The 23,620-nt window shown below is 38.4% G+C and overlaps 2 protein-coding genes across 3 annotated transcripts; both read right to left on the reverse strand.

Annotated features, from left to right (window-relative positions):
* slc4a1a (solute carrier family 4 member 1a (Diego blood group)) lies at positions 1 to 12,178 on the reverse strand. Of its 2 annotated transcripts, none has more exons than XM_022196182.2 (21): positions 11,858 to 12,178; positions 10,650 to 10,724; positions 10,484 to 10,539; positions 9,018 to 9,112; positions 8,884 to 8,930; positions 8,628 to 8,793; positions 8,320 to 8,455; positions 8,161 to 8,230; positions 8,027 to 8,069; positions 7,766 to 7,950; positions 6,194 to 6,401; positions 5,103 to 5,306; positions 4,842 to 4,990; positions 4,052 to 4,246; positions 3,723 to 3,968; positions 3,540 to 3,629; positions 2,570 to 2,736; positions 2,251 to 2,492; positions 1,994 to 2,163; positions 994 to 1,167; positions 1 to 916 (listed from the first exon to the last, which is right to left on the reverse strand). In XM_022196182.2, exons 2-21 carry the CDS (start codon positions 10,674 to 10,676, stop codon positions 854 to 856), a joined length of 2,733 nt encoding a protein of 910 aa, XP_022051874.2. In that variant the 5' UTR covers positions 10,677 to 10,724; positions 11,858 to 12,178; the 3' UTR covers positions 1 to 853. The 2 variants fall into 2 exon arrangements, with proteins under 2 accessions (XP_022051874.2, XP_022051873.2); XM_022196181.2 differs by having other exon boundaries at positions 9,018 to 9,133; positions 11,858 to 12,174.
* Positions 12,179 to 18,872: 6,694 nt separating this feature from the next.
* Positions 18,873 to 22,199, reverse strand: LOC110952578 (migration and invasion enhancer 1). Its single transcript, XM_022196180.2, has 4 exons — positions 22,056 to 22,199; positions 21,735 to 21,832; positions 21,455 to 21,531; positions 18,873 to 19,857 (listed from the first exon to the last, which is right to left on the reverse strand). Exons 1-4 carry the CDS (start codon positions 22,082 to 22,084, stop codon positions 19,774 to 19,776), a joined length of 288 nt encoding a protein of 95 aa, XP_022051872.2. The 5' UTR covers positions 22,085 to 22,199; the 3' UTR covers positions 18,873 to 19,773.
* Between the last annotated feature and the right edge of the window lie 1,421 nt (positions 22,200 to 23,620).

Below are 23,620 nucleotides of genomic sequence, written 5' to 3' on the forward strand. Positions count from 1 at the left end.
TTTTAAGGTTGTTCTTTTATTTTTAATAAAGTGAAAACCAAAGCATGTACAGTGTTTCAAGCACACAAACTTGATCTGCAACACAAAATGCATATTATGACATTTACAAAGAAGTTTTTCCTTGACTCACTCAAACAATTATATGTCATCACTGACTATTGACCTATAATGCTCATCAATTTTAAAATCATAAAGCAATTACACATTTAAAATCAGATACAAGTACATACCACCAAGAGAAACACACATTTTTGGGAAAAGTACAGGATTGTGTATGTGGAAATGGCACCATAAAGTTTATTATCTGTGCATGTGTTTAAAGATGTGACTGCATTAAACATGCTTAACTTAAGTAATAAAGATAAAATACCATTACATTTAATTATTATATGGGCAGATCTAAACTGCGACTGCACCATAGTCACTTTAAAGCCTTGCTCTTGTAATACTGAAAGAAAAACAACACTGAATAAATGGCTTTACCTCAGATCCTGCAGGAAAATACCTCTCATTTTCAAAATTCAAATGTCCCGAAGTTAAAGCATTAAAAAAAACTATAGTATAAACAGTCATTATCAATATCTGAAATAGAAAACTAAAGGGAAGTATTTTAATGCCACGTGAAATGATAAAATATGGAATGTGAGAGAGATTAGGACAGACAGTGATGCATCCTAATGACGACATGGATGGCTGTCTATTGTGATCACAAAACAGCTGCAGGAATAATGTCTGAATTCTAAAAATGACAGGTAATTTCTTCAAAAGATTAATAACAATGACAGCAGTATGAAACTGCAAAGAAAAAAATACTTCACTTAAAAGTTTGTGAATCAAATATTATCGGTGATGTTTATGCCAGTGGGAACTCATCGTCGTCCTCGTCGAGCACCACTTTGGCATCATCTGCATCCAGCTGCAACACAAACATCTCGTTAACGGCACAGAAACCTATATACATGTGAAATAACTTAGCAACAGTGAGATACTTACACATTTCATCTCCTTCACAGAGAAAACCCTTCCAGTCATAAACATGCGAAGAGGGATGGTGAGGATGAGGACGAAAGGCAGAGCCAGAGAGAAGGAGCTCATCTTCACTACCCACAGGACGGCCAGACATACGAGCTGGATCAGAGTGAACATGTGCATCCGCAAGGTGCTCACCTGCACAAACGGCAACACAGGAGGATTTGAACAGACAGACATTAGGTCAGGAAGTAAGAAGAAGATGCCAGTTTGCATATTTATCATTTATAGGGAGGATGTGATGAGTTTAAGGACTCTGAAATATGAGGAAAAGTGGAGTAGCCTGTGTAATCTAATGTGACAGGCTTATGCATAGAAGGACTGCTGAACAAGTCTATTGGAAAACCCGTAGAAATTACTTATGTAAAACAACAATGAAGAGGATCAAAATGACCACATAAATACATGTAATGCCCACAAAAAGATACAAAGCTGTTACAGAGAACTACAAAACAACAACAAACGGACAAGAACGACCTTAGCGACATATGTGATGCCCACAAAGACACACAAAAGGATGACAAAGACATACGTAATGTCAACAAAAAGACACAAAACAACAAAGAGGAACAAAATGACATCAGAGACACTATATTGCGACAAGACACAAAACCATGACAGAGATGCAAAACAACACAAAGACATATAAAATGACCACAGAGAGGCATCTAATGCCCACAAAAAGAGACACAATCATTCCAGGGAGCTACAAAGCAACAACAAACTGAGACAAAATGACCAAAATGACATATGTCGTCCTCAAAGACACACCAAATGACCAAAAAGACATGCAATGGTGATAAAAAAAGACACAAAACCTTTACAGAGATGCAAAACAACCACAAATAAACACAACATTCTATTTATTCTAAGCTTAAAGCCGAATCTCCAAACATGAGTGTGCGCCCCATGAAAATCTGGGATGCTTCAAGAAACATGACGTGTATTTGAGGTGTATACATACCTTGGTGGCATAGGCATCAGAGGGATGGTATTTCTTGGGCGTAATGAGCAGAAGCATCCTGTCCCACATCTGGATTCCACTCAGAGAGGTGATACCCATGTAGAGGAAGATACCGAACAGGGCTGTCATCGGAATCATCTTCAGAATGGGCTCCATGAAGATGGAAACACCTGACAATCAGACAGACGACGGTTATTAAACTGGTAGATATACTGCTTATTTCTGGTGACCCTGCTGTGATAGACGGCAGCACCTACCAACCAAGATGGCCACAAGGATCCCACTGATCCTCTGCTCCACCACCTTCTCAATCTCTGGTTTGGGGCCCTTAGACATGACGGTGAGGGCGTTGGCGTGGGTCACGGATCGCACGGTGGCGGCGCTCAGCCAAGGCACCCCGAAGATGGAGGAGATCCCTCCCATGGTGACCAGGATGAGCAGGTCCAAGTGGAAACCAGATCCTTTCACCATTTTCCTCTCAGGTTTGCTCACGATCAGCCTGGGATCCAAAGAAAACAGACGTTTCTCACAAATTTGCTCCAAACTTTGATTAAGTTCACAGGAAGTGAGACTCACGTAGTAATCTGGGACTCGAGGAAGATGAGGATGAAGACGAGCAGGGCAGGAACGCAGCAGGCGCCCATCATCCAGATGGGGAAAGGCTTCTTCTCTCCCGTCGGGTTGATGAACCAGCCTCGGAGTTTAGGGTTAGTCACTTCAACACCTTTTGGCACAACCAGTTTCTACAAGACGACAAGGTGGTGTTGATTCATTCGGAAACAAAAAGCAAACAGAATTAGACTTTTAGCAATTTATCTGATCTGATGAGAATCTACAAGACTGTTTGAGTTTTGAAGAGATAAAAATTACAGGATTTAGATTAAATACAAGGTTATGGAGAACAACAGGAATTTATCTTCCTTTTTTATCTGCAGGAAATGAGTTTAAAGAGATTTTTAAATGGACACACAAAAATTAAAACAAATGAAACAGAGTAGTCGAGTGATTATCGGCCCGGATGGTTGTCTGATCTGATATTCAGCATTTTCCATATTATAAGGACAATTTTTTGTCGTTGTTTGTCTAAAAATATTCCTGATTAAAAAATATATAATAAACAAATAATGGCTACATTGGCTCTGGTGATATTTTATGGACTGTAAGAAAACAAGAAAAAGAAAAGAAAGAAATCAGAAAAAAAATTTCTAAAAAAAAGCATAATATTGTAACTTTAAAAATTTGGAAATATATGTAATATATTTGTTAGCTGAATTAATTACAGTATTTTAAAAATGTTTTATAGTCACGTAATGTAAAAGAACAAACTGCTACATGACAGGTTTTTTATACTTAACATATAACTTCATATTTACTAGATATCTGTAATTTAACAAAACAGTAGAAATCTGTAACATAATTTTAAAAAGTTATTCACCCCTTTCAGTCCTTAGTGTACTTTTTTTTTCAAATAACACTAAAAATCTATGAAATAATGACTTTTTTATCTGTTAGGGACAAAAACATGAACATTTTTAGCACTTCTCACCTGAGTGTAAGCATCTGCAATGCTGATATCTACAGCAATCATGAAGAAAATAGCAATGGGGACGCCAAAATCTCCAATCAAGCGACGCAGCTAGAGAGAAAAAGAGCTTGGTTTAAAATACAGCTCTGCACCTATGTGATTAAAAGTTGTTTCCATTTAAAATATTTGAAAAGCTGGGCTCACCGGGCCAGGGAAGTAATGGCCGTTCTTGAACTGACGGAGGAAGAAAGCGATGAAGAAGCAGCCAAACATCAGGCACATGGACAGCAGGGCAGTGTTGGGGTACGGCCTCTCGTACTCCACCTCTACGACGGTCACATTGCCATCCGGACGGGACTCCTCGCGCTTGTGGATGATCGGGTGGAAGGGGTTGTCCAGGCTGTCGTTCAGGTGATCGTAGTTCAGGATCAGAGGGTGGGTTTTGAAAATCTGAGGAGGAGAAAGCAGAGTGAGACCACAAGCAGAACAGATCTCTGAGGTGTGAAACGAGTCGAGCTGTGACATGAGGAGACCTTGAAGAGCTTGCTGAAGGTCTCGTAGATGAAGATGAGTGAGATGAGGATGGAGAAGATTTCCTGGGTGAAGCGGGAGATGAATCGGACCAGGAAGCTGCCCTCCACGGCCACAATGATCACCACGATCACGATCAGCCACATTCCCACCCAGATACGACCCACGATGTACTCGATTCCATGGGTCTTGCAGAACTAGTATGGAATGGAGAATGGATTTTAATGAGGAAAGGAAGCTTTCGAAGGACTTTCTCAGTACTTTGACAGCTTTTACCCTGTAAGAGGTGTGATTCAAGATGTGATTTTTAGGTGTAATTTTTTTGTACAATGTCCTGCTATTTTACAGATGTTCCTCTTTTAGTGATCTAGTGTTTCTCAACATTTGAAAATATTACACTATTTTATCGTATTTAAATCTGCAAAAAATATATTAATTTACAAAAATTCTGTATTTAAGGATTTAAAAATGATCAGTTCAATTTTAAATGATATTTTTAAGATTTTAAAATTTGTCAATTTACAGATAATATTTAACCAAATTGTATGTTGACAGTGAAAAAATGTTTTACAACTAATTACCGTAATATTACACAAATGTTACTGCACTTAAATCTTACAGAGCTTCTCTGTTTTGTTTTGTTTTTAACATAATTACAGATAATATCCATTCACACTTTTTCCAGTTTTTGAATGTTACAGCATTCCATTGTTTTTTGAATATATCTCTGGCATCCTTGCTGCCAGATTTTCACAGTTTCTCTTGTATGATAGTGTTTCTCAGTCTACATACAGTATAGAAAGCTTCTTCAAACACCAGCAGGGGTCCAGAGAAGCCGATGACCAGGACTGGTTGGGCGGCGATGAGGCAGAAGATGATTCCCTGGATGCTGGTGGAGATCATGAGCTCTGACACTCCCATCATTTTTTCTGTTTTGTCGGCTAGACTCAAAGAGAGATGGGAGAGAATCATTAGATACTTAAAGACTCTGTGAATTTACGCAGATGAGCTGATATTGATGGTATTTTGCTTTTGTTTGTTTTGTTTTTTTACCTAGAAGCCCTCCGAAGGTGATGGCCGGGGACAAGGCAGCGAAGTAGATGAAGATGACGGCGGCGAGCACCTGAGGGTTCAGAGCGTCTGTGTAGTCGCTGAGGTAGATGCGATAACGCCGCTTCATGTCTCTCACCATCCCACCAAAGGGATAACCTGTCCGGGCCAGAGGGTCCTCCCTAGGCTCTTCTGGACCTTTGTCAACTGGACAAAAAAACCCAAATCAAACTGACTTTAACATTGATGTTCTCTGTTCTCCTGCTTTGCCAACCCTCCTTTCTAATTTCTATTGTTGTTTGACTGTGTTTTAATGAATATGCATGATAAAGTGGATTTGAAGGCCACTGTTCTCCTATATCTACATCTTTGCTCTTTTGTTTATGTTGTTTATATTCTTTTCTCTTTTATGTGTCTAAAGCGTATACACAAATTTGAAATATTTAGTTCAAACCTTTCTCTTATGCATTTAGCATAGAAAAAGACTGTCATTATCCCATCCTTAAATACTGATTGTTTTCTGTCTAATAAGGGCAAATATTTGTAAATTAATATTTTCTGCAGACTTAAATACAGTAAAAATAATGTAATATTATGTTAAAATGTTGCAAAAGAACAGATTCATGAAAATACAGATTTTGGAGGTATGATGAGTTATACATCAGTTTTCTCAAGGATGACCAGACTGAGAGCCTCAATTTCCATGTATAGCTGTGGAAATAATTATTAGACCAGCCTTGAACTTTTATTTTGTTTGAGAGTCATAAGCTCATTACAGTATCTCTATGGGGCAAACAAATAGTCTAATATATCAATATATACTTTGAATTATGTTTGGAGATTTGATGTACTGAATCTGTGTATTTCAAAATTCACACTTGATGGCTGAAAATATTTTTTAGCCGCAATATTTTGTACATGGTAGCACCAAAGGTCATAAATATATGTCTTGTTTGTTTAATCCATACACAAATCAAAATCAAAAAACAAGTTATTCTTTTAGGGGGTGTTGCTTTTTCTGCCAAACTGTTTTTTTAGACTCCAGTAGAAGACTGGGTTCGGGTTTAAGATATAACTTTACGTTGTTTGCTGACCTTTAACTCTGTCTCCGAAGGCCAGCCGGGAGTCACAGGGACGCAATCTGTCTCGCAGTATCTTCTGCTGAAAGTCGATAATGGACTCCAGCATGGCCTTGTCCTGGATCTCAGTGGGAGGAATCACGATGCTGCAGTCCATGAAGTCAGCGATGGCATTGGTTAGATCTTTGTCACTCTGGGCCAAGAAGGCTTCAAGACAGAAAACCTGACAGAGAAAAGATACAGAACATTCATCAATTCATGTTTTTATTGAGGCTACAAAAAACCCACACATTTTCAGGTCAATTAAAGGGGAACTTAGGTTTTTTTTCTACCTGGGGTCCGTTTTCATATGTCATTTCATACATGTGAGTGATGGAGAAATGAATTTTCGACATAGCTCCAGTATTTAGCCAGGCAGGCAACTTAGCAGCTCAGCTACCAGCTCGGCTAGCGAGAAGTATGGGGCAGCTGACCCCCCTGTGTCAAAGTCCGCCCTAACGTGCTTTTTGCCCCACACTGACCGGCTCAGATAGTCTCAATGAGGGTCCCACAACATACTAGAGATGAGAAGTGAACGAAAGCCTCCACATTACCCGGCGATCGCTCTTTATTGTGGTCTGTATTCAAATCTCAGGACGCTAGAAAGCAAATCTCTGCTTTCCAGCGTCCTGAGATTTGGATATAGACCACAACAAAGAGCCATGAACATTGGAATGAACATTTAAAACTATCTTTGCTTGGATGCAAAGTGATTTTAGGTGTAATAAACCTTTAAAGTCATAACTGGTTTGTTTGAAATACTTTGTAAGTGGAATAAACTTGTAAAACAATAAGTACTTTGATAGAAAGTAGTATTTTGAGTGTCATTAATCTTTAAAACCACAACGTGTTCATTAGAAAGTCCTATTTAGATGGAATGAACATTTAAAACTACAGGAATTTGAAAACAAAGTAGTTTATTGGAGGGGAAAACAAAGCTTAAAACCATAATGCATTCATTAGACAGAACTATTTGGATGAAATAAAGATTTAAACCCATAAGTACTTTGACAGAAGTAGAAGAGTAAACACATTTTTGAGGCGATATTAAACCTTAAACCATAACTCATTAGTTGGAAAGTACAATTTGGGTGTAAAAAAAAAACCTTTAAAACTAACTTTACATCTTACACAACTTGTTTGTTAAAGGTACTATTTGGATGGAATAAACATTTGAAACTATAAGAACTTAAGTAGAAAATGGTGTTTTCAATTAAGTAAACCTTTGAGAACATAACTTCTCCACTAAAAAATATTATTTTGAATGAGTAAATCTTTAAAACTGTAAGTACTTGGACAAAGAATAGTATTTTGAGTGGAATAAATCTTTAAAACCACAACTTGTTTGTTAGAAAGTTCTACCTGAGTGGAATAAACCTTTAAAACCAGTTGTTTCAGTGATCATTTAGTTCTGCAGGAGGTGCTGTTGTGACGAAGTTACTGAAAAATAGGTCCTGAGACTGCAGCCTCCTTTGCTGCAGACTCATTAAATTACACAGTGTTTTGGTGAGATTGTGTGAACTCAATGCTACATCTGCTGCTGCTCACCCAGTCGGCCATCAGGGCTCCCATGGCTCGGCCACTCTCGCTATAGTCCATTCCACTCTGGCTTGGGCCCACCAGGATAAAGACGAATCGCACAGGGACAGGAGACTCCAGAGCAGATTCCATCACCACAGAGTCCACCAGCCGAACAAAGCCCACCACAGGTTTCTCCAGGGATTCCACCACACCTGCAGCAAACACATTCTTTAGGGATATCTACTGCAGAAAAGCATGATGGCATCAGAATACGAAAAAGAAACTCACCTGAGAGGACAACTGAGGCCTCCATGTTGTCAGAGCAGTCTCTCTGCAGAAACATAGCAGTAATACAGTAAAAATCAACTCTGTTATGTTAAAACAGAACACTTAAATAAAGGATGAAACTGCAGAAAATGTACCTGCTTTGATACAGAAAAAGTCTGCATCTGAATGTCTCCAGCGGGAGTCACCACAGGTCCCCCAGTCTGGCTGGAAACGCAGATAAAATGCGGCATTAAATGAATGTTGCAGACATGTTTAAAACATTAGAATCTTGCAGGAGAAATATATTGAGATACCTGCGTCTCATGAGGAGAGCTCTCAGGAGACCATCTCGATCACTAGAACGAATCTCATTCTTATTCAGCAGCTCATCCACTACTTTTTCAGCAATAGAGGACAGGCTGCTGGCATTCAGGTCCAGGATGACAGCACCTTCATGGAACAGAAGCTTCAAGATGTCAGCAAGATGCAATTTTATGGAAACATGCACTCATTTAATCATAGGAGCTTAAGTACAAATCAACAGGTCCAGTTCATTTCTAGTGAATCTCCTACAATTACCATGACCTGGATGACTGAATTTAGTTTAAGGTTCCACAGTCACCTGTGCTCATGGTCTTGCGGAGCTGAATCAGGCTCTTAAAGGTCAAATAGGAGACATGAGAAGGACCCCATGTTCCAGTAGCAGGGTTGAAGTTCTCCTCATAGCCGACCCAACGGGCCGTCTCCTGCCAGGTGCTGCCCTGGAGCTCATTCAGCTCCACGTAGGCCTGAGATAACACACTGTGTTTGTTACAAAAGATATCAATAAATGACTGTTTATGTCATCTGATCAGAGGAGTTAAAGAAGGCTGACCAACCTGAGCGTCCCCTCTCGTGGTAGCATTGGTGTTTACATTCAGAAAAGCTGGAATAAAGAGGAAGGGAAGTGATTTATGCACATATGTTTAAAGCTGAATGAGCAGCAGCTGCTTGGACCGTCAGGAAAGTTTACCTTCTGAATCACTGGGGATGACGATGGCCTCTGACGGCGGCTCATTCTCCTCCTCATCCTGCCTCCTCATGCCAAAGCCAAAGTCTGGTGGAGAGCTGACGATGTGGGGAAACATTCTATAAAATCAGAGGTGGAAATGAATATAGTGTCCCATCAGATCCCACAGACAACATTGCAGAAGTTGCTCTTTCTGTTTGTAAAGTGATGCAACTCAGCTCTTATTTATTTTTTGGACATGCACTCCAATAAATGCATTTGTAGGCAAACTAACTTTGAAGCCTGTGACTCCAGTGCCTCAGTGTCAGTGATTAACTCGGTCAAACTGCCCATCATTTTCAAATTGTGACAGTGCTATTCTGTTGCCACAAGATGGCAGGATTGCTCAACCAATTTCCTCGCTACTTTCTTTCTGGCTTTGAGACTTCAGATGGTCAGGCATCTTGATCAACAGGTTGCATGACAGTCCTGGCCAGAACTGGTGTTAGTATTAAAGGGGTTATTAAAGCCGTATCATGTTTACAGCAGCATCAAAGTTCAGACAACTGGTCTGTATCCATAATCTAAGTCATTTTTTTTCCAAATTTCCACATGGCCTAAAATTGCCACAATCCCAAACTTTACCACTGGAGGGCGACTTGATGTCATGTTTGTTGCCATCTGATTAATGCAAGTGCCATACTTAACCTACTCCCAGCTCTGCTTTGGTCTCCACCAGCTCCTCAAGGAAATATTTTGGTCTGTGTTCCTAAAATCTTTGTTCAGAAGTGGGCATGTAATGTATTTACAGCTTTGGAAATCATTTTTAGACCACTGTGACCACAATTTTCGACCTTATTCTTTCTAGTTCTTAGTGGAGCCACACTGTTTTTTTCTTAGGGTTGTAATTTAAAGCTGTTTTGTTGATTCCAAGCTAGTTTGCAACATCAAGACATCTGTCTTTTCGTCATCTCACATACTTCCTTGTGGCATTGTTGAGTGATAATTTATTTTTCATTGTCTGTTGACTTTGCATGTGCATCATAAAGATAAAATAATATTGCCTGAAAAATGTTTTCAGTCATTAAATATGTTTTAAAATCTTTACAGCTTCGATACATCATATTGTTAAACATAAATGACTATACATGTGGAATTATTAGACATTTTTAATGTCATGTTTAACACTGTAATTAAATTCAACCAAAATGAGCAATGATGGTCTGTTGAGTAGAATTTGTAAAGAAATGTAAAATAAATATTTCTAAAGCTGTAGGTTATCCCACTTAGGACAGCTGTATATTAAAGTGGTAAAAAGGAGCAATAAAGTTCGGCTAAAACATTCCACAGATTTGCTCCATCATACATAACATTCTTAGTTCAGAACAAGACATTATCTTATCAGAAACTGGATGCAGAATTTCCATGCAAACACAAAGTAGGGTCTAAGTTTTGCATAAACAGAGACTTCGATAAGAGGATGAACTCACAGTGCCAGTGGGGAGGGGAAGGCTGAGTCATTGTCTTCATACGACATGTCACTGCTCTGGATAAAAGGAAGATTGAAAAAGAATCAATGGAAAAGTGTTGGCTGAAAAGGGAAATTACCTATTTCTGCAGAAACAACAATTGGAGCTTTATTGTTTTGTGACCAACCTCATCAAAAGTTAAATTGTTTTCCATGGATGCTGAATTATCGGTCTCCAACTCTCAGCTACGCTTATACAGTACCTGAGACAAAGTGAATTAAAACACACAAAAATCAAGAAATTAACATATTAGATTCACAAAAGTTCCCTTAATCAAATTTGAAACCATAAATGGCTCACTGGGGATCAACTATGTTGCATATTCAGACAGTTTGTTCTATCTGGTAGATGCACTACAGCATTCAAAAAAGTGATTTACCAATAATATTTATTATATACTATGGGAGTTATCACAATTAAAGCACCACTGGTTGATAATTAACTTGGTTGGGTGTTAGCTGTTTCACAATTGGATCTGCTTTCAGCCTTTTGGAGGCCCCTTGTTTGAAAACACTGCCATCTACCATCTATTTTGTCCTCTGAGTCGTGGCTCAGGCAGATAACCAGTCGGCCGTTGAGAATGTGAACTACGTTGTAGTTTATAAAGCTGACGTACTGAGTCTTATCTTGGAGTTACACCCATCAACCAGACATCTCAGTACTCCTCAGTAACAAGAAAGTCAAAAACTTTAAGTTGTGCAGCTACTGCAGCATCAAGTAACACACAACATTTAGACAAAAATACTGCTAATTAGTGACAGTGTAGTTTACAGAATGTCACTGCAGATCCATTAACAAACAGAACGAGACTGGCACTTCTTGTTTTTGTAAATTGCACTGAAACATTGTTTGTTGCCAGACAGCCTTAAGAGAGATTAGTAGAAATGCATCTGCTCAGAATTTTTAGGAATCATTGGCTGCAATTCTTGGGGAAAAAACAACAACAACATAAATATGGCCAATGTATGGGGCAAAAAAAGATTTCCTCTGTCACACTGAGAATATCCGGATATTTTAGCACAAAACTAGACAATGTTAGGTGTTTTTAAAAATGCAACAATTTTGCAAATAGTTATGTTAACTGCACTCTATCGTGTGTTTAAATGAGTGAAAAAATGCTTGAAATATAGTAATAGAATATGCACAACAAACTTTTTGTGCTTTGTTTCCTAGAAGGTAACTTGCAGAATATAACTGACCTCCTGTGCTTATCTGAAAGCTGAGAATAAACTTCTTCCCTGTTGTGTTGCATTCATATTGTTTGACCTCTACCCTTTAGTCCAGTAGTACCACTAGCCATGCCAGACCCCTGACCAGTGAAGGTCACACCCTTACCTGTATGCAGGTACTCCCACCTGGTCTCCAGCACTGGAAACAGGACGATCGCTGCTCTGTCAGCCTCCACAAACCCGGTGACAAAGTGAGCCAGGACAAACGATAAAGACAGACAAGTGGCGGAGCGGGAACACCCATGCGAAACTACGTCGACCTGAAGAGGTGCAGTACCCCACGACCCCTCTGGTTGCCACGCAACCTGGCGCAGGGGTGGAGTCTACGGCTGACAAACATCCCTATCAGTCAGAGACACCTTGATGCAGGGATATCCCAGCCCAAATTTGCCCGCTCCGCCCTCTCAGAATGAACCAAGTCCAGGCCTGGACAGATGCTTTCAGACGAAGCAACAGCATGAAGCTCATCCTGTCTGAGGGGCACACCAGGGGCAAAGAGGGTAATTAAGGGGGCAACATGCAATATCAAGATCAGAGCATCTTCCTACGTCATCTTGTTTACATAGTGGGGATTCCCTCATGATGCAGGTTGGGGGTTTTTCCAAGAGATTCAATTCAGCTTTTCTCCCCTCAAGATTTTGTAACACAGATGCATCGGGCCTGTGCAGCTGGTGATAGGCGGATGTAGGGCCGACTGGTGAAAGAGGAAAACGTCAAGGTTAATACGAGCAACAAAGCAATCCATAAAGCTACATAAAACTGTAAAAGTCAATTTGTGCAAGGACACTGCTGTCAAAGAACAGAAAACTATACATAAGAATGTGCAATATCTTTTAAATGTCAGATAAATCAAAATTGCATCACTTCTCAACAATTGCACTATTTCTAAATTTGCACATAGAGCATTTCCTCTTTTGAATAATCAAAAATACAGGTGTTGGAAAGACTGTATTGAAATTATAGGTTCCATAACAAAAAAAACACAAACAAAGCAAAAAAAATGAAGGCACTATGTGATCGCTGTCACACAAGTTGAAATTGAGTACAATCAGTCTGACTGTATGATCATGGTTTTAAAGTGAGCTGTCAACACTCGAACTTTCTCAGGTTTGCACCTACTGACTGTCTGTCTGTCTGCACGTCTGCATCATGGCTCCATATTTATACATAATATTTATAATGCGCTTTTTAAAACACTCAAAGACTCTTTGCAAAGCAGGCAGACATGGGAAAAAAATTGCCAGAGGAATGGGAAAATCTGATTGTGAGACATCATAAAAACAGAAAAGAATCCAGGAAGATCAACTAAGCATCAGTGAAGCAGTAATCAGGAGATAAAGAGTCATATTCCCACTGATCAGGGCTACAGTGGTGGAAGTCCTATAATGATGCCACAGACAGTGAACTATTTGCACAATCTAGCGCTGAAAAACAGATGGACAAGGGCTTCAGACTTGTCACAGAGGTTATTAATGGAAATCAGAGATTCTATGATAGCCAAGACAGTGTGACGGAGACTTGATAACATCAACTTCTTCTTCTATGCTCTTCAGCTTTAACTTGCAGAATTATACTTTCACAAGGCTAGATCAATACTGGGAGCACATTCTTTGGTCAGATATTTCAAGACAAGTCTATTCAGTCAAAATCAGCAAAGAACAGCAGAAAAAAAAGTAACTTTCAAACTGAGGCTGCAAAATGCACAAACAACAGAATGAAAGTTACACTACAGACAGTCCATACTTACACATTTCTTCAGTTTATATTGTAGTTTATGGGTGATGTGGCATCTATAAACTTATTTTTGCCTATTTTTGTACTTTTGTATTTTGAAGACTAACTAATGATTGTTTTACAAGTTTTCAAACTTCTATTAAGTTGAATCTGAAAGAAAAACATTTTAATAATGTATGTTTAACAGAAAGTTGGAAAACAAACTAAAAATAAGCTGAAAGCAGATGTGATAGTGTCCCTGCAGGATGTCGGCTTATCCAATAGCATTGCACACAAAGCTTCCAAGCCACAAACAGCTCCAACTCCATGTTTCATGGTTGAAACCACACATGCAGATTCCTCTGAGTCTCACAAAGACTGGAAATAAAAGTTCAGATTTCCACTTGTCTAATGTCCAGTCTTGGCCCAAGCTGTTCTATTGTTCTTATTAGTCTCCATCAGTAGTGGTTTCTTTGCAGCAGCTCCACCATGAAGGCTGGATATGTAATATGTCAGCTGAGAAGCTTTGATGTGGGCTCCATGACTGTCTGAGGTTGCTATTGAAGTCATTTAGCAGCAATTATTGTGTAAATTGCAGAAAACATTGCCAAAACCTCAGATTTCCATCCGCCACAACACAAGCTTTTTGTGTTTTGAAAATAAGCAAACTGTTGTCAGCTGCATTCACAGACTCATGACTTCAGTAACTGTGATATTTGAGCAAATTTGAGCATTTTGGTTTCCTCGTATAATAGAAAGGCAACCAGTGGGAGTATTGCTCATTGCACCTGCACTTTTCCTAACAGCCAGCAGGGGACGACTCCTCTGGTTGCCAAAAGAAATCAGATTGTATAGAAGTCTATGACAAAATGAGCATGTTTTTTAATTAATTTGTTACCTGAGTAAACATTTCCTAATGAGTTTATAGCCTCAATGGCTCAGTGTAAATCGCAGTCCCATTTACAGTTAAATAGTGCTTGTTACGGCTGATTTCAAAAGACAGCTAAATGCTAAACTTCAGGCTTCCCAATAGTACTCGACATCACATGTCTTATATAAAGTTTGTAGGCTTTTCCAGCATAGGGGAATTTTTGGCACCCACCTCCAAGGTTACATAGAAGACTTTACTGCTTCAACAGTAATATGGTTGCTGTGAAGGTGAAGAGGGAGCTGAGCCGGAAGTCAAAGCTCTCAGTTTATTACTTGTCTGCATTCCAGCCCTCACCAGTGGTCACGAGCTCTGGGTAGTGACTAAAAGAAGAGGATTGCAGATACAAGCTTCCAAAATAAATGTCCTCCATGGTGTGTTTGGGCTCAGCCTTAAGGTGAAAAGCTAAGCATCTGACTAGGAGGTGGTTTAACATCTGATTAAGTTGCCTCCTTGGTGCCTTCCTTTGGAGGTTTTCTGGGAACATCCAGCTGGGAGGAGATCAGGTGATAGCCAAAAAGGTTGTTGGAGGGATTACATATCTCATCTGTCCTGGGAACACCTCGGGGTCCATCACAAGAAGCTGTGGAGAAGGACGTTTGGAAATCCCCACTTAGCCTGCTGCTGCCATGACCCAGATAAGCAGTAGAAAATAGACTGCAAAAAAAGAAGGAACAATAGACGTTTCTGTTTGACAAATGATTAAAAATAACACAAAAAATTATATGGATTTCTGTCAAACTAATGAACACATCATAGCCTTTACATTATACAAGCAAATCGTGGTTACAATCGCGCTTCGCCATCTAATAAAAGAGCTTTAGCTGAAAAAAATCCTGACAACACAGACGTGAACAAATCACCATAATATGTTTAAACAGTACAGGAAATGAAAAGAAAATACAGACCTCAAAACAAGAGTCATGCTACAGCTTTAGCAGCTCTGTGTGGCTGTAGAGTGAGCAGCCAAAGCTAAATGCTAACATGCTAATGTTTAACAGGGAGGATGATGACTGCAATCCTATATTTATTTACACTGTATTTGTTTTTCAATTTGAATTGTGAATAGATGTATTCATATTCTTTATATATATATTTTTATATATCTTTATATATTGATTTTTTTCATTTTTGTACGCTGTGGAATTTGAATTTTTTCTGGATTTAATATATTGACAATAAAGTTCATTTTGACTTTGATTTAGTGTCATTAGTGTTGAATGAATTTAATCAAAAACAAGTATTGGGTAAATTGAAATTTGACAGAGTTCTGCCCCTTCTGAGTGCTTTTCTTGTATTTGTGTTGTGTCCATACACCCTGCAGTGAAGGACGACGGGCCCCAGCTGAAGACTCCACTTATCACCAATTATAGAAGCTATCTGCTGTGTCCATGTGTCTCAACATACAGCATCAGACACTCCCAGTCTTCATATGGGCATTTCATCCGAACACGCAACTGCTTCTGCATTAGTCTTTGCACACAATTTAGGACATTTTAGAGAAACACAATTTAATTTTACAGTGCAAGATTGAACTTTTTCATGCATGGATCATTAAAAAACTTAAATGAGAAGTTTTGTTTTTAAACTCCCAAACAAGATTTTTCTTCATCTATTTTAAGTGAGACACACAACTATCCACTATTGAGGACACCATGCATCAACAGTTTAAGATGCACTTTATGTGCAAAAAGCAACAGATGAACAGTGCAAAAAAAAATATTCTGTATCACTGTGAAGTCTACCTAGCTGATTACTACACTAACAGTTAATTTTTGTGTTACAAGTTTTTATGTTAAAATATGCAGATTAACTGTTGCCAATTTGATTTCCAGAACAGAAATCTGAGCTAGCGTCAAAATTCTTGTGTCATTTCGTTGACATATAAGATTCAAAGTGAACAAACACAGGTCGAAACTTTAATAAAAACGTATGACCACTGTCTGTCTTGCAGTGTTCACAGTCATTTACAATATAGCTTTTCACTAAACTGCCACACAACGCCCTGCTGAGCAGAATATAACCAGTGATGTATGACGTCCTCTACAGGGCAGAGTTACATGTTCATGCATTGAGGGAAAAAAATAAAAGACAAATCCACTGGGATTAAACTTTGATCAAAGTTTTCTTGACACTGAGGTTGATCAGAGCATAATTTTGTATCTGTAAGTTTCTTGTGGAATGAAAAAAAAAAGTTTTTCACAGATATTCCAGAGCCAACAAGCACATTTCAACCACCATTTTTAATTTATGATGTAATTTTCCAGATTGGAAAATAGTAATAATGACAATAATCCTATAAAAATATTGTGAGGACCGGAGGGATCATCTGCGTCTGATTTGGAGTAAATATTGTGCTTTTAGTTGAAGCTTGAATAACTGTACTGGATGTCATGTATGAAAAGATTAAACAGCTAATAATTGGTAGAATATCTGACAAAGGACAAAACATGAGGTGTTAAGTAATCAATGTGTGAGTTGGACTTTAACATAGTTGGTAATAAATTACAAGTGAAAGATGGAAAAGATGAGATAAAACACAAAGTGGCTGAAACATATGAGTGTTTGCAGTTGATCAAATTAAAAAACTAGAGTATATACTGAATGCGTGAGTAAGTACTCACCTATTCAGTCTCTTTAAATAGATGCAGCCAAACCATCACTGCTGCTGCCAGCTCGTCTCAAGATTCACATAATTAGTTAAATGAAGTTCACCTGTGTGCAGTGACCGACTGAAGTATAAACAAACACTTAAAAGAAAAGATCTGTAAAAAATGTGGCAACAACAGTACTAGAAAAACAGTCCAGTGGCAAATATCTGTAAAATATTTGTATTTTTAGCTGATTTACGCAAATGTGTAATTTTACAATGACACATTATAAAAAACAGCAAAACAACTAACAATTTTTCAATCCATATACAAATATGTCATTTTTCTTTCAAATAATTACAAGTATCTGTGAAGTACCAATCTTTTCTCTAAATATTGCGCAATTATTCTTTCAAATGTGAAAAGACAAAATACAGATTTTATAAAAATACAGATTTGGGATGTGGACATTATGTACAGTTTTGGTCTGTTTTTTAACAGTCAACATGTACAATGATACCATTTGTCTGTGATTGTACTGGATTTATCTGTAATTTAAAAACACAGAGAAAATATTCAATACAAAGTTTTTTCTTAAAAATAACATCAAACATCTGTGAAATAACTATATTTCCTGCTGATTTAAAGACAGTGAAACATTGCGTAGTTTCATGGTCAAACGTAAAACAACAAATGATCATTTATAGAAATAGAAGTTTTTTGGTGGCCTGTATTTTTCATGGTTAATGAGCAGATTAATACTTTGTGTCAAATTTTACTAGTTATTTTCCATAATTTAACAAAAATGAGGACAATCTGTATCATTAAAAATAGCTTAAAGCTTAAATTTTTTACAGTGTACATGCAGCTGGAAGGTCAGGCTTAAAAATACATTTGAGACCTTTTCAAACCTCTTGTTTTAGAGTTTGGTCAGGCAGCATAGATGAGCTCTATCAGCACAAGAAGCCTGCTGCTCTGAGTTATCACCAAGAGCCAGAAATGAAGACCAAAGACCCACCTAGTCACACTTTGCTACACAACATACCATCGCTTAACTAAAAGACAATACAGTGTGGCCTATCACCAAAGTAATACTCTTAAAAATGTATATTCCTCATGGCCTGACCATGACCATACTGTATCTTATTCAGATATTGGATCAAGTATTTCAGCACATTCACGTTTCTTTAAAAATTTGTTGCAGTGCTTTATGTCTGTTATGTCTAAGACGAAAATGAGTTCACAGCTACATTTGAAAGTCTTTATAAAATAACAACTTTTCATGTCTAAAAACAGTTTATAGCTAAAGAACGTGCAAAACCCTGACTCCAGTGTGACAGTATCTTTGATTGAGGTGATGCCGGAGGCTCAGTGCTCAGGATGTCGGTCTTTGATGAGTTTGGCGCCCCGTAGTGTAAACAATGTGACAAAATGCTGCTCCACTAAAGGATTCGTGTTTTGTTCTGCCTCACAGAGCTCCATTATGAAAAAGCTCTCCACTGTGAAGGCTGTGTAAACATGATTTCTGTTGTTTAGCAGCGTTATAAAGTGTTTTTGTTGCTTTCTTTCCCAGTAGTGAACATGAGTTGTTTAAACAAATCTGTATTTTATTTGCTGAAATGCCACTATCACTGCACTTGACTACAGTCGATGGCAACGGTTGTTATGTAGGCTGATTAAACAAACTGAAAAACCTGTTTTAGATGTGCTGGTGGACAATTGGCAGCTGCTGGTCAACTTTCTCAAAGGGCCAATAATGGAATGTAACCAGAGAATAGAGCTGTGTGTGCACAAACACCATGCCCAAACTGGAAAATTATAACGTAATGGTAAGAATCTCGAGACATCTTCAAAATGAGAAATAAAAATCATGAACAGTGACAACCGCAGAACTTAAACAACCGTTAGTTTTATTGAAAGTCTACAGTTTTGACATCAGAGTAAATAATCTGAGGTGATTTGAGGAAAAAGAGCTTGAAATCTATTCATTGTGAGTGTGACAGACCAGTGGGTGATGGTCTTCAGAAGCACAATGGATGATCGCTCCAGTTTTTTTTTACCAGTTTAAATCTGGAATAACGTACCATTTGTACAAAAAATGGACACAAATTCAGATCGGGTACTTGGCAGAGCTAAGCTGCTGCATACAACAGCAGCATTAAAACCAATTACTAATGTTTAAGAATATTCCAATTTGATATGCATAAATAGGAAAGCAAATTTTGCATTCATCCACCACAAACTGACACTGCATCACTACTTAATACCCGTAAACAGAGTGTTTCCAATCAATCAAAATTAGGTAAGATGTGTTAGTAACAGATCATTGAGAACAGCGCTGACACTCCCTTTATTTTTAGAACTCATGTGAAACTATTTTGCATTGACTGAAATTTGCATGCGAGATCAAGAGCAAAAAAGGCAATGAGGCCATTGGAAAAATAAAAGTGAACTCCCTCCTAAATATCTGCGACATCTTCTCCAAATCTCTGCTCCTATACGAGGGAAACTCCAGGAATGGATTCATCATACTGTAACCTTCAACATTTTCAGCTGCAGTAATCATTAACAGCCTGGAGAACCAGAAAAGGAGCAGAGAGAGGAGCCAGAGAGCAGACATGTTTGGTGTTTGGCATCACAGGAAGCACCTAGTGCTTCTCTGCTGGGTTAAAATTAAGTGCTGTGGGTCCCAGCAGGTCAGACCGGAGGAACCAGAGGTGGCATCGGCAGTTTGCAGTCGCACCGGCCTGTTGTGATGCTGCAGATGTTAAAGCAGCAACGGAGGGAGGTTTACATGATGACGCATGGTGGGCGGCTTTTGGTGATCTTCGCCACGGGTTTCCCATCGTAGGCATCCTGGATCGCATTCATGACCTGTGGCAGGAAGAAGGAAAAATTAAATACAAAACGCACACTTAGGCTGCTGTGATTTACATATCAGGCCTCCAGTGTAGCTAATATTTGAATTAGTTGCATCAGTATGGTCCAGTCTGCGTGTTCATTTTTCCGCAGCCTCCTGGTTAGCATCTGTCTATTGTTGCGAGGCGTTTATGAACCTTGGTAAATTGTAGCGTCTCCCAGTGGCATTTGATCAGCAAATTCTACCAACAGTCTGCAAGTTGGGTATATAGTTTAGCTCTTTTTATGTAGTTTTTTAGCTCTAGTCACAGCAGGGAGCACTGACATTTCATAGCTATATTATCCTCAATATCTCAAGCTGTCTACACCAGATACTGCTTAACTTCTTACATTCTCAGGTAAATAATTTGCACATTCTTGCAGACTGTAAATATTTCTATTACTTTAATTATGTTGTATAATTCCTTGGATCGCTACACTTGCTGTTTCTTTGTGTTACATCACTGTTTACTGACATGCAATACCTGCTTTTTAAATCTTTTTATGTTAGTCTTAGTTATACATAAGACTCTTTGAGGTCATTAGTTGTATTTTTATAGTTATTTCAATGTATTTTTATAGTTATTTATTTAAAAGTATCACTATTTGTATTTGTGCACTCTACTGAGCTTGGGAGAACAGCATTTTGTTTTTACATATGTAAATACGCAAGAAATGACAAAATCTTGAAATGACTGTCACGCACCAAAACACCAAGTAAAATTCCTTGTATTTGAAAACCTAAATTTATATAAAACTAGTAGTTTTTAGTTTCTATACATAACGGGGCACACCACAATTGAACAATATTTATTATTTATTTTCATTGCACTAAACCACTTTTCTAACTCACTTTTTACAAAACATTTTACATGCCGTGATTTTTGTTTATTTTTGATACGTGCTCTGTCTTCATGATATGTGCATTTTGTCCTGTCATAGCTGTTGTCTTGCATTGGTCTTGAAGGGAATGCAGTTTCATTCCACTATGCAACTTGTGTGTGGAGTTGGAATGACTATAAAAATTATTTGGCTTGAACACTGATACTCTGTACCAAGAGTTTGGCATGTGAGGCGGTAATCTAAGTTCAACCTGGCTTACAATCTCTCTGACTAAACTGCATAAATCTCTCCTTTCACATTGTTCACGACTGCAGCCCACCACCACAGGTAAATTATCAACCTGTGGGGAACACTGAGACATAATAAAAGAAACAACACGATTCATCAAACCTGTCAGAGCACTGAACATTTTAAGTTAATAAACATAACGTCATCAGGAAACACGCCCTCTGCTAAGACAAGTGTGTGGTATTTCAAAACCTAAATCCTGCTGACAAACACTAATCTGCAGCTTTGTTCCTCTTTAACATGTTAACCTTTCCTCTTCAATATGCTAAGAAGTAATCATGATGTATGGAAACTGACAATAGAGGGAACGCCTAGAACGTATTACTCACTGCCAAAAGGTGAGGTGGACATTTTTTCCGTTCTGATAAACCGGTTAGGTGCACTGGTGCAATCAGTGTATTAAGTTAAATGTAATTTTGCAGTTTGTCTTTAAGGTACTTACGTCATCTTCCTGTGGGAAGCCGCCCAACTCAAGCTTGGAGAAGATCAGCTGCCCATTGATCTTGATCTCAAAGCTGCCTGGAATACCCCATCCAAACAAACAATCAGCAAAAACAATCACCAGGAAAAAAGAGGAGAGCTTTGATTTGATTTGCAAGCAATAACTGAATTATTTATTGTACTATACGTATGATCAAGGTTCAGTATGACGAACGGAGAACATAAATCTTGGGTGCTGAGCTCAAACATTGCTCCTGTCACATAAAACTATACTTATTTACTTGATCTTCCCACGAAGCCCGACACATCCGCATCAGGAAACTCCCCCTCCACGACTCGCTGGAGCTCCTGATAGCGGGGTCCGTAGCCTCAAGCGCCACTAAATGGGAAAAAAACACATAGTTCAACAGCAGCTTGCAGAATAAGAAACTAAACACTGCTAGCAAGGCTTCTGACAGTCACTTAGCTTAGAGCTAATGATGCTAGCGATCGGTAATGTACATTGTAACCGTCTTTAAACCTAGATTTTAAGGAAGAAACCGGGCACAACTGAGCAAATACTGTCACAGCAAATGAGGATAGATATGAAAAATGATAAATACCAGTATTCGACTTCAATTTTCACTACCATTGTTCCTCCAGCGGCGTTGTGTTACGAGAGCAGATCTCCTCCTGCTTTAGTAGCTAACAGCAGCTCTCGTAACACAGCCGACAAGGGGCGGGGCTTATTCCACACTGCCGGAAAGGGCGGGGCTTATTCTAAATTGCAGCTGTCAATCAACACATCCGAAACCAGTGTGAAGAAAGAAACACCTTAATTTTTACATTTACAAAAAGCATTCGATATTTTTTGTTTCACATCTTTGTCAAACATACAGAGGATGACCAAAAATTTAATTTAAAACAATGTCATATAAAAGACACACACATTATCAATATACATCATACACAGTCATTCCCCAACTTTTAATATGACTCCCTTAATTCAACACAGGTGTGGTCAGTTAGTGCTTCGAGTTACACAATTATGGAAGGAAATGCATCACAAGTTATTGTATTCTAAAGACAGCTGTATCTGGAAGGTCCGTTTTATGGGGAATCAGCACTCCTGGCTATAACTCCAACATGAAGACTAAAGAACACTCCAGACAACTCTGTGAAAAGTTTAATAAAAAGAATAAGTCTGTAGATGGATACAAGAAGTCATTTGGAGTACAGTTAAATCCCTCATTAAGAAATGAAAAGAATATGACACAGGAGGACCCACAGTAGAAGAGTAGGTTATCCTCAAAAATTGAATGTCAGAGCAAGACAAAATTTAGTGAACGAGGTCACCAAGACAGTTACGAGAGTGCCCTCAAAGTGTTACAAGCTTCAGCAGTTAAGATGGGAGAGACTGTGTACACAAAAACTGCTCTTTGGATTTTTCACCAGTCAAATCTTAATGAGAGAGTGGCAAAGAAGAAGCCACTGTTGAATAAAGCTTATAATAAATGTAGACTTCAGTTTCTCAGAAGGGATGTGGGAAATTCTGAAGTGAACTACAAGAAGGTTTTCTGGTCTGATGTGACTAAAACTGACTCACCAGACTAGACACTGTGTTTTTTGAAGACCACACACAGCATATCACCACAAATGCATCATCCCCACTGTGAAGCATGGTGGTGGCAGCATAATGATGTGAAGCATGGTGGTGGCAGCATCATGATGTGAAGCATGGTGGTGGCAGCATCATCTTCTCGGTAGCAGGCCCTGGAAAATTTGTAAAGGTGGACAGTTATCAAAGTTTCACTTGGACATGAAACTGTTTATTTTTTGTAAAATCTGTAAAATCAAAAAAGCCCAATCACACTGGTCAAGATTCAATATTGAAAACAAATAAAAATGGAAAACTTCTAAGGGGAGTGAATATATTTTATAGGCACTGTAGAGAAACTAAGCTGCACTAAAGCATAGCAACAGCAAACGTCACAGTCTCATTTATACATAAAGCACCTTTAAAAATAGCAGGAGTTGAACCAAAGTGGTGTAAATTTAAAACATCAGGCCACAAAAGACAATAAAGCACAATGACTCGAAAACAAATCAAAATAAAAGGCAATAAAATAATCAAAGTAAAAGGTTACAACACAAAAAATAGATAAAGTAAGCAGTGATTTAAGTCTAC

This window comes from Acanthochromis polyacanthus, chromosome 21 (assembly GCF_021347895.1).
Source record: "Acanthochromis polyacanthus isolate Apoly-LR-REF ecotype Palm Island chromosome 21, KAUST_Apoly_ChrSc, whole genome shotgun sequence".
NCBI classification, from domain to species: Eukaryota; Metazoa; Chordata; class Actinopteri; family Pomacentridae; genus Acanthochromis; species Acanthochromis polyacanthus.